The 12,066-nt window shown below is 42.1% G+C and overlaps 1 protein-coding gene across 1 annotated transcript in view; it reads right to left on the bottom strand.

Annotated features, from left to right (window-relative positions):
* Positions 1–12,066, bottom strand: part of PCOLCE2 (procollagen C-endopeptidase enhancer 2) — a 72,064-nt gene that overhangs the window by 24,594 nt on the left and 35,404 nt on the right. The window contains exon 3 of the mRNA XM_036096329.2: positions 2,893–3,148. Coding sequence (XP_035952222.1) covers positions 2,893–3,148 — 256 coding nt within the window. The remainder of the gene's footprint in view (positions 1–2,892; positions 3,149–12,066) is intronic.

The raw sequence follows: 12,066 nt of genomic DNA, 5'->3' as shown, positions 1-12,066 counted from the left end.
CAAATCTCTTTGTGGACAAGCATTTTCATTTTTCTTGCACAAATACCCAGAAAAGCAATTCCTGGGCCGAGAATGGATGTAGATGTTTAACTTCAGAAGAAAACTACGAAAGATTTTCCTCTCGAGGCTGTAGAATTTTATACCTCTCCAGGTACAAGCACTTTGGTCATAGCACATCCTTGCCACCATTTGATGATGTCAGTTGGTTTAGCCAATCTGGTGGGTTTGTAACGGTATCCCAGTGTGGTTTTAGTTTGCATTACCTTGTTAACAAAGGATACTGAGCAGTTTTTCACGTACTTATTAATCATTCATGTATCTTCCTTTGTGAAGTGTCTGTTGAAGCATTTGCCCATGTTCATATTTATTGGGATCTTTATTAACTTTAATAATGTGTGCATGGTACATATTTTTCCATCTTTTTACATTCAACCTAGTTTGTATTTCAAGTGCTTTCTTGTGGACAATGTATAGTTAGGCCTTGCTTTGTAAACTGTTCTAATAATCTCTGTTTTCTAACTGGAGTATTTAATCCTCGGCAATCAATGTATTTATTGATATGCTTGGGTTTGGTGCGCCATTAGCTACTTTGCTCTATTTGTCTCACCCTTCTCTTGTTTCATCTATTCTTCCTTTCCTGCCTTCTTTGGGTTAGTTGAAAAATTTTAGTATTCTGTTTTAACCTTTTGGCTTTTAGCTATAACTCTTGCATTTTTAATGGGTACTCTAGGGATTACAATGTGCATCTTTAATTTATCACAATCTGCTTAGAGTTAATATTGTATTTCTTCACGTATTGTGTGTGTGTGTGTGTGTGTGTGTGTGTATGCAACAGTAAAGTTCCATTTACCTCTCCTTAACCTCTACCTTTGTTCTATTATTGTCATATATGTTCTATCATACATTCCATATTCCACAATACAGTGTTAAAGGGGTTTTTTTTTGTCCTGTTTTGAACAGATACATGTAAAGAAATTAAGAACATAAAATAATATATAGTCTTTTATATTTACCATTTCCAGTGGCCTCCAATCCTTCCATTACATTCGTGTTACCCTGTGGGGCCATTTCCCTTCAACTTGAGGAACTTCCTTTAATATTTCTCGTGATGCAAGAAATGTCTTTCATTCACTTTCATTTCTGAAGACTGGCTATAGAATTCTGGGTTGATAGTTTTACTCCAGCACTTTAAGAATGCTGTTCTACTGCCTTCTGGCCTCCACTGTTTTTAATTAAAAGAAAGCCATCCTTCACACCATTGTTCCCTTGTACGTGACTTGATTTTCATCTCATTGATTTTAAGATTTTCTCTTTATATTTAGATTTCTGTAATTTTGATGTTCCTCAGTGTGGCTTTATTTTTATTTATCCTGGTTGGGGTTTGTTCATCTTCTTGGCTCTATAAATTAATGTTCTTCACTGAATCTGGGTAGCTTCAAGCCATTATTTCTTCAGACATTTTTCCTGCACTACCCTCCCTCTCTTCTGGGATACAAATTACACTCGTTAGACCACTTGATATTGCCTCACTGGTCTCTCGGGCTCTTTTCCTTTCATCTTTTTCCTCCTGGTTCTTCAGATTGGCTCATTTCTATTCGGATCCACTGACTCTTCTGCCATCTCCAATCTGCTTGTAAGCCCACCAGGTATATTATTAAATTTCAGATTCTGTATCTTTCAGTTCTAGAATTACTCTTTTATTCTTTTTTTATAGTTTATAGTTTTATAGTTCTGTTTCTCTTCTGAAATTCTCAACCTGTTTACTTACTGTACATCTATTTCTCTTGAAGTCCTTAGACAGTTACAATAGTTGCTTTAAGTGCTTGTCTGCTAACTGCCACATCTGAGTTATCTTGGGATCAGTTTTTATTGACTTTTTTTCTTGAATACAGATACACTTTTCTGGCTTTATCACATGACGATACTGGATATTATGAATGACACATTACAGAGACTCTAGATTCTGTTGTGTTCCACAGAAAAAGGATTTGTGTTCTAGCAGGCATTTCACTTGCCTAGATTCAAGCTCAAAGTCATCTCCCTGGCCGTGGGCAGCAGCTGTAATCTCTGTTCACTTTCATCTTTTCAGCTGCTGCTTTTGTGCCAGGCCAACTAGACTCTCCTCTGCATACGTAGAGTTTGGCTGTCAACCAAAGATCTAGGTGGCTTTTATCTGTATTTTTTGTGCCTCAATTCCTCTGTAGCTCCCAGCCAGCATTTCCTCCCAAATGTCTGGCTGCTCTGTCAGCCCCAGATCCTGTCCTCTGACATCTCAAACCAAAATGCTGCACAACAGCTCGAAGCAAGAGCAGATTAGGAAATGCCCTCAAGCAAAAGTCTCCAAATTTAACAGATCTGGCCCACTGCAGTTATCTCTTCAGGGGAGAGGTTTCTACCCATGGGTACTCATATGTACCAACATGAAAACACTCCAACACATAGTTTTAAGTGAAAAAAAAAAAAAAAGTTGTGAAACAATGTGAATGTATGGTTCCACTTAGATTTTTAAAAAGCTACTGCAGAAGTATATACATACGAGTGTAGATAGAAAGGTATGGGAACCACCAGCCATGGCTCTTTCTAAGACGGGACTATATGGAGTGAAGGGGTATGTGTATATGTGTATGTAAGCTTCGCATTTTTACTCCAGGAATTTCTATATTTGAATTTTGGTAAGAATCACATGGCTTTAAGAAAAAAGAGACTTTTTGGAATGGTCTCTTGGTAGTTAGGTGGCATTTATTAGCTCCGTTTGAGGAGAACTGCTCTTCAACTTTAGGTTAAAGGAGTAAACACATATAAAGTGCCTGGGACAGAGGCGAACACACAGGAAGCATCCAATAACCGTGAGCCCTGATTACTGCTGTGACTGCCATTATGTGGAAACGGTACCTCTTTCATTTGGTTCAGCAGCAGAGAACATGGCCATGAAGCCATTCCCAGCTGTGTTGGCATCGGAAATCATCTGCACCATCATCTTGTTACCACTGGACACAAGGGCTCCAGGCCGGAACGTGCCACAGAAGCGCCCGATACGCTGGCCATTGGTGTGACCACTGTACACGTCCACAAAGTCGTAACGGCACAGGTTGTCACTCTCGAGGTCTATGAATCGGAAATTCAGAACTACCACTTTGCCCTCGGGAACCTGGAGAGAAAAGCACCAATTGGAAAACAATGTCATGAAAACAGTATCTGAAGTCTTCCCATCGAGCCAATTACTGAAGTGAGCAGATAAAAAGTGTAATACCCAAGATGATGCTTTTCTTCCCTCAAATCTGAACTCAGGAAAGGTTTTCTACCATAATGAATTCCTAATAAAATGTAAGTATTTATTGTCCCACAATTCACGAGGGTACACAATCTTATCCCTAGGGAGTTTATCTCAACAAAGTTGCAAAATGTTGAGTCAGTCTTATTAATTGGTAAATCATTGCTTATAAAGAATACCAGTCCTGACTGGACCTTAGCACACATTTGCAAACTGTAAAACACCACGGCACCCAGAGATACTGCTTGACAAAGAAACATCTGAAATATCATTCTTCACAAATAATACAACAGGATAATCTCAATATGTAGAATGTTCTATGAAGTTTCAGCTGAAGGGATTGTTTGGCAACTGTGCAGTTAATTTATAGATAATTCAGTTTGGGTCCTGAAAAATCCAGATCAACTATTTATACTGATTAGGCTGAGTAATTACTGAATCATCTCTTCTCAGAGTCACTGAGTTTTTGTTCCCCACATGAAAACTTTATATACTTATATACTTCAAGGCAACCTTGAAACACAAGGCACTGATGAAGAAAATGAGTTTTCACTTTCTCATACAACTTTCTTCACCATAATTTCCTCCATATAATTCTTAATGTTTCCTTCCTTGTTCCCTGAACAGGTAGAAAAAATGGCTACAAAAGCATTCAGCAGGATTCTAACAAAAGCCCCATTTCATTTCCAGTTCACACCTTCTTTTAATTTATTCATTCAAGTATTTGGTCATAAAGTCTCGCAATCAGATTCGTTTTACCTTTTCAATTAGATGAGATCTCCACTGAATGGCTTAAGAATTTCATTTTACAGATGACAAAAAGTCAGTGATTTAAAAGACAAAACAAACCCACAACCACCAACAGTGGTTGGTTTATAGTCATCTTAAGTAATTATTTCATACTCAAGGGTCAATAGATGCTTTAACATAAACATGGCTTTCCACGTTGGTGAGTTCAGGGCCATAAATTTTTTTTCTGTGATAAGAAGCAGTGTTTCCAGTGCTATTTGCCTTTTTTGTCAAAGACATACACACCCCGTGGCAAAAACTGTAGAGCAAGAGTCTCAAAAGGATATTTTGGCTTTGTCATGGCTATATTCTAATTGCTAGGAGCTTAAATAGCGTGAGTATTAGAAGTTCCAAAGCCATAGTCTGTGAAGCTGATAGCAGAAAATGCAATTTAATTTTTAAACATTCTCACTGAGATAGCTTTTGGAGAACTCCTCTGGGTTTTTTTGTTGTATTTCTTTTTTTGCATGCAATCTCTAGTTAGCCTGTGATCAGAAAATTACAAAAATGTGATGCCACATCTGTAATCTTAAATATAAGCAATCTATCAATCACTGAAAATTTTCCAGCCAAAACAAAACACCATTCTGAGCTATATTAATTTAATGTTGATTGTCCTTGCAAGAAGAGTGACTGTGTAAATGTGTAGATAAACTGTGTGGAGGGTAGTTCAAAGCTCTGAGGCTCTTCCACCCACAGAGTAAAAAAGGGAAGAGGTAGAAGGATTCACCCCTGGGGCACTCTGATGTCATCAGGTCTTCCAGATACGGTCAAACCAAGCTAGGGACTGAGTCAGGAAGTAGGACGCAGTCAGAAGGGTGTGGTACCCAGAAGCCAAGTGAAAAGAGTGTGTTCAAGGAGGAAGAACTAGTCAGCCGAGTCAGGTGTGGCTGCTGAGCAAAGGAAGTCACTGAGAACGGGCCACTGGGTTTATCAACCAGAGGTCACTGGTGACTCTGACAAAGCTGTTTTGGTGAGGCAGCAGGGGTAAAGCCCGGCAAGAGAAGGATCAAGAGAAAATGGGTGAGAGGAATAGGGACAAGTTTTTCAAGGAGCTTTGCTGGAAAGACGAACAGGGTAATATGTGGGTAGCTGGAAGAGGGGGTGGGGGTCAAGGCAGGATAATTAAAATGGGCTCTATTAAGGTTCGTTTGCATGCCAATGGGAATAATCCCACAGGGAGGGCAAAACTGATAAAGTAGGAGAGAGGGAGAGCTGCTGGAGAATGTCATTGGGTAGGCAAGGGAAGATTTGCTCTAAGGCACAGATGGGGGGGGGGTGTCCAGCCTTAGAAAGGAGTATGGACCATTGTGCCTACTGAGAGGAGGGAAGGCAGGGGCAGGTGGGGTTATAGTGAGGCTGTGAGAGCAGATGACATTTTTCTTTTGTGAAAGAGAAAACAAGGTCATCCGCAGCAAACATGGATGTGAGAGGAGCTATCAGGAGTCTGAGAACAGAGGAGAGGTGTGTAAACGGATTAAGGAAGTATAGCAGGAGTGTCAGAAGTGCTGAGGGCCCACTTGAGGTACATAAACTAAAAGTGGGACCGCTCTGCATGGAGGGAGTGGGCTAAGTTTGCCAGGCAAGGACTATGAAGAGAGAGCCAAGAGAGTTGAGGACGTAGGCAGAGGAGTGACTATAATGATGGACCATGGACTCTAAGCTGGGTAAGGACAGAAATCTCGAATCAGTGGGGTGAGGACAGTAACCTAGACTGTGGGGGAGACAGGATAATGCAGTGGAAGTGGGTGGCAGAGGAATAATGGAGTCGGGGGGAGCTGCAAGACCCAACAGGATCCTCTATGTAGATACTGAAATTACTATGAATTATGACAAGGATGAGTGTTGAAGACAGTGACAGCAAGCCAGGGGCTAAAATTTACAAGAACTGAGAAAAACTGCCCTGGGGTCTTTCTGCAACAAGATAAGCAAAGAGGGGCAAGGAGGGCAGTCTTATTTCACTGGTAAGTTCTCAGTTCTTTGGCACTAAGAAAGTTCTGTTGATTCCTTTCTGTGGTCAAGCTGGATACTCATTTCCAATGGGATAAATCGGCATATGTTCAGCACTAGGAACGAGGTTCCATCATTGAAATTTTGAACACCTGTTGATCCCAACAACATCCCCAGGCAAAAACTCTTTGGAAGGAAGGATGCAGAGATCTATACCAGTTGTGGGTCTACCGTAACCAGAAACAAATACTATCTTGCACTGAAAGCCAAGAGTAATCTTTTGCAGGGGAGATGCATACTGCGGGGAACCCTTTCAAGACAACACAACAGTTGTTCTTCATTTTAATGTGAGTAATCAAGATTATCTGGTGCCCTGGGATGTGAACTTTGCTTAGAGTTCCTAGACAGTCACTCCCAAGGACTTTGTAAAGCATATTCTCCAAAGGTGACCCCTCCACTTGAAGAATCTACAGTCTTTACTCTCAATTTTTCTTTGTTAAGGATATTAAAAGAAAAAAAAATATATATATATATAAAGATACAGTAATATAACAAACACCTAGGTACCAGCCATCCAGAATTAATTATTGTTAACATTTTGTCAACACATTTTTAATGTCTCCTTTACTAAAATAAATACAAATTTTCAAATAAAATGAGGTTTATCGTCCCCATCCCAGGCCCCGTTTTCCCCTTTCTCAGAAGCAACCATTGTCATAATTTTAGTGGGTTTCCTTCTGTGCCATTCAAAATACTTTTATATAAATGTGTATGTATTCACGCAAAATACACAGTCGTGTTTTTGTGCCTGTTTTAAAAATTAATGAAAATGGCATAATGCTGTACATATTCTCCAGCCTGGGCATCCTTGAGTTTTCTGGGTGAGGAAGAAAAGAAGGGGGAGAAATAAAAATAAAAACAAAAACACACAGGGGGCACCTGGATGGCTCATTTGGTTAAGTGGCCAACTCTTGATTTTGGCTCAGGTCATGATCTCGGGGTCCTGGGATCGAGGCCTGCATCAGGCTCCACGCTCAGTGCGGAGTCTGCTTAAGGATTCTCTCCCTCTCCCTCTGCCCCTCCCCTTGCTCATGCTCTCTAAAATAAATAAATAAATAAATAAATAAATAAATAAATAAATAAATCTTAAAAAACAAAAACTCATAGGCCCTTCACAAGCTATTCCTTCTGCCTAGAATACTTTCCCACTTCTGCCCCTCGGTGGCTCACATTGAGGGTCTCAGTTTCAAGGTCACCTCTTCTTGGAGGCACTCCCAGACCCCAGCTCCTCCTCCCAAGATGGGCTCTGCCCAGTGAGCATCCTGCCCCTCAGGTCCCTGAGCATGAGATGGCTCAATCCACTTACTCCCTCACTGTCTATTTTCCCTGAAAGATGGAGCTCAAGGAGGCAAGGCTCCCTCCTGCCTTGGTCACTGCTGCATCCCAGCCTCTGGACAGTGCATGGCCCCAGGCAGAGGGGCATCATGAATATGTGTTAAGTGAAATGAATCTGCCAGGTGCTAAATGGAACACCAGCTTCTTTTGCACAAACCCTGGACAAGGCACCTACTGGGCCCTCCACCTCTCGTGTCCTAATATCTCCTACCCCCATCGGCAGCAGAGTTCCGGAAAGCTGCTTTCCTTCTTGGGTCATTGTTTACAAACAAAAGAAGATGCATATCTTTTGGGAAACCTTATATTTCAAATCTCCTGTAATGCTAATACTTAATGCAGAAACTCCATTAAGATGTTTTTGGTGGCAATGGAGAAAAAGCTGCTGTTTTGTGAGATTATATTGACCAGGGGATTCATTATCTGCCTGTAGAAAAACAATTCTATATTCATGTTTTTTCCTGTCAACAGCTGAGTCCTGTGTGGGCCAAAGCCTCATGCTGCCACAATGACCTCAGCTCACCCCACAGCCCCTGACATGTCCTTACTGTCACAGCCAAGTCTCTTGATGCCCGTTCCCAAGCTGCTGCCAGAGAACCACCAGGGCAGGTGCGTTTTAAGCTGATGGTTTGCATTTTCAGGATCCTATGAGCACAATGCAAATAGGAGGGCAGCCTCTTTTGTATGGAATCGATTTCTGTAGAAATGTAACTCTCCTTTGTGTCTGTAGCTTTTCTTCCCCCTAACACACCATTTACTAATTTGAGCAAAAAGATCTGTTTCTGCAGCATGTCTGATTTTTTTTTAAAGCCATCGTTTTAATTTTCTAAGATTGCCCTCCTCCACAAACAGACCTTTGGGATGGCATGCTCTAAAATACAAGGCCGCATGTTGTTCACATAAAGTTCAAGAGGCACAGCAACTTGGTGTCATCTCACATATCCCTCCAAATGTAATGCAGAGAAATTTATGTGCAAACTATGCACAAATATTTGGCTCTATTTCAAGAGAGGGATAAATCAGAAGCTTACAAAATCTTATTCACGTATATTCTGTGTATATTTAAATACTTTATACACTTAAATATTTGAAGAGGGAATTTTATAAATGTTTGGAAAATAAAACACACATTTTGATTAATGGAAATAACATGTGATGTTTTGAACATTTTGGGGGGTGGGGATTGGTAATTTCACCAAAAAACCCCTTTACACTCTCATGTCCGGAAGAAAGGAGGAAACCCCCACCTCAAGCCCAGCCTGGTGGCACCGGTGGACATTAGGTCACACTCCTCTTGCTGTGAACTGTCCAAAACTTGCCCACTGTGCTTGGAATAAAATCCTCACTCACTGTACACACTTAGCGTATATCATGTGCCAGATATTTTTCGAAGCGCTTTACACATGATTTCTTTTAATCCTTTACAGCCACCCTATGAACTTGATATTATTACCCCATTTTACAGGTGAGAAAACTGAGGCACAGAGAGGTTAAAGCCCTGCATGATATGGCCCCTATCTCTGACCTAATCTTTCCCTCGTGCAACAATTTGGCTGTTCAAGGATCCCTCCTGTTCAAAGACCCACCTCAGGGTCTTTGCATAGTTTGGTCCCTCTGCTTGGCACAATCTCCTCCTGAATAATCATGTGTCTGCCTCTACGTCATCATTTAGGTCTCAGCTCAAGTGCTGCCTTTCCAGAGAGGTCTATCCTGAGCCCTTCAGTTGCTTTAGATCATGTAGATCACATAACCATGTTATTTCTTTATAGATTATTTGTCATCTGTCTCTCCACCAGAATGTAAGACCCAGGGATCAGAGCTTGTCGACAGCTAGTTCAATGCCTGGCTATTACAGGAGTTCAAAAAGTAGTTATTGAATCAGTAACTGGGATCCTTATAATCTTAATTTAAAAAAATGAGTGCAGGCCACAACCCCTATTACTAGCACATGTATTTATACAACAATGTAAACTCACTTACAGATACAAGGCAGGCAGTGTTAGAGCCCTTACAGGAAGTTAGAAACAGCTCAGAGTGGTTACGGTGACTTACCTAAAGCCACCCAGCACATCAGTGGCAAAGCCCAGCTCTGACTTCTACCCAACTGTGTTTTCCACGGCCTGACTGTGGCAGAGACTGAGGAGATGCTCAGCAATCTTGTTTTCTCTGCCTGGGCACACAGGAAGTCAACAGTTCCCAGCCTCCACTGCAATTCGGCTGGGGCCATTGACTGGCCCTTAGTCAACGGCCCATAGGTACAAGTGATGCACACACCTCCAGGCCTGGCCACAGAACGTCTGGTGCAATCCTTCTGCAGTTCTCTTTTCGCTCTAAGGAGGGAATTCAATGGAGGAAAATGGAACGTTCTAGGAGACGGCAGAGCCACAGAGGAGCTAATGCTCAAAGGACGGCTGCCCAGGACAGCCATCCACCTGCAATGGACTGTGAAGGGAGCAAGAAATAGCCATTTGTTGGGTGAGGCCACTGAAACCTGGGGGGTCATTTGTTACAGCTCTGCACTTTGTGTTAATAACCCTGATTAACAAATGGATAGTGACCTTCACCTGCTATCCTTACCCAGCAGCGCCCTGACAGGCAACTGTGGAGACATCTTTGTTCTTTTTGCAGCATATAAATTCTATATGAATCAACGCTGTAATATAGCCATCCAAAGAGCAGATAGTCCCGGGCTGTTTGAACAGCAGGGGAGGCAACAGGCAATTTGGAGCAATCGCAAAAGTGAGTAAAATCAGTTTCACTGAGGTACATCTGTAATTTCAGTGGCCCCTGCAAAAGTGTAACTCGTACCTCTGGCACCACTATCATGACCCTCTGAGTCCCTTATGTGTAGCCGGTCAGCTGGGGTGACACGGCGATCAGCAGCTGTGAGTGCTTCTTGAGCTGAGGAAAGACGTGGACCTGTTAGCCAAAGTCTTGGCTGTGAAATGAACAAGAAGCTGGGCTTCAGATTATGCCTCTTTTGCAAATGCTCCCTAAGGGTGAAGACGAAAATGTCAGAGGGGAAATCGAGGCTGTGGTGGCGCCACCCAGCACCGTTGAGGGTTACTGAACTCAAGTCTGCCAAGAGAAAACAAGTGGGAAACACTGTAACACCAAAGCAGAACCCAGAGCAACGGGACCCCTGAGATAGTTACAGCCAGGATGGGGGGACAAGCGATTGGGCAAAGAGCTGCGGTTTAGGTCTTGCTTGGGGGAGGAGATAAAGTTTAAATGTAGAGTCCCATAGTCCCGTCCCCGCCTTGTCCATGGGGCATACGTTCCAAGAGCCCCACTGGATGCCTGAAACCTTGGATAGTACAGAACCTTTTCTACACTGTTTTTTTCTATACATACATACCTATGATAAAGTTGAATTTATAAAGTAGGCACGATAAGGCATTAACAACAAAAACTCATAATAAAATAGGACAATCATAGTAATGAACTGCAGTAAAAGTTAGGTGAACGTGGTCTTTCACAAAATATCTCATTGTATTGTATACATCCTTTCCCTTCTGACCATGATGTGAGATGAGAAAATGGCTGCATGAGGAGAGGAAGGGTGGGGGACGACGCCGGCGGCATGGGCTACTCTCGGCTGCCGCTGGGCCATGGCTGACTGTGGGTAACTGGGCGAAGCAAGGCTGCAGATAAGGGGGCACTACTGTGTTCTTTTCACAGAGGCGCATCTTCCGGTTTTCCTGTGGCTGGTATCACTAGGACCCTACTCCGGATGTAAGTGATGACAAATCTGAGCAAGGTATGCATTCATTGTCAACTTCCTTGAACTCTGGACATTCACTACTTGATTTTCATTAAACATCAGCTCTCTAGCTATTTGTTCCCCAAAGGGTTTACTGCAAAATAAAAAAAGCATTACCAAACAATAAAATTTTTAAAAGCACTGCCACACGATAAATATTTATAAAACAAAGAGCTGTAAATTTATACCAAGCAGTAAGTAACAAAACCATGGTAGCAAGAGCAGTCAGACTATTCCACAGCAGGGCAGCTCAGCTTCCATGGCCCAGCATCTACTTCTTGTATAACAAACCTATACTTCCCATGTTGTCCACTGAATCAGCCAACAGGTAGCCTGGCGGTGCGCGGCGTCTCCCCGACCAGCGTGCAAACCACAGCAGCACCAAACACTTGTCGCCCCTCCCCCCAAGACAGGAACCTAGTGGCCGACGCCCAAGCTGTTTCATGTGATTTGTGTGTGTCTTAAATGCTGTCCCTGAAAGGTGTTAATTGTATCAGGCAAAGATGTGAGTTCTCACAGTTGTCTTTCACACTTAACCATGTGTTGAAGAGAGAACTGTGGGCACCGCATATGTGCATGACACACTTCTAGACAAGACCAGAGCAGAAGATGTGAGTTCAAAGTGAGCTCTACCAAGCCCATCCTAGACTATTTTTATTTTTACTTTTTTAAAATTTTAAATTCAATTAATTAACATATAATGTATTATTAGTTTCAGAGGTAGAAGTAAGTGATTCATCAGTCTTACATAATATCCAGTGCCCTCCTTAATGTCCATCACCAATTACCCCATCCCCCCGCTCCCCTCCACTCCAGCAACCATCAGTTTGATTCCTATGATTAAGAGTCTCTTATGGTTTGTCTCCCTCTCTGATTTCATCCTGTTTTATCTTTTCCCCCC

Source organism: Halichoerus grypus, chromosome 1 (assembly GCF_964656455.1).
Source record: "Halichoerus grypus chromosome 1, mHalGry1.hap1.1, whole genome shotgun sequence".
NCBI lineage: Eukaryota > Metazoa > Chordata > Mammalia > Carnivora > Phocidae > Halichoerus > Halichoerus grypus.
The sequence above is the reverse complement of the archived record's forward strand: the minus strand, read 5'-3'. Positions and strand labels throughout refer to the sequence as shown.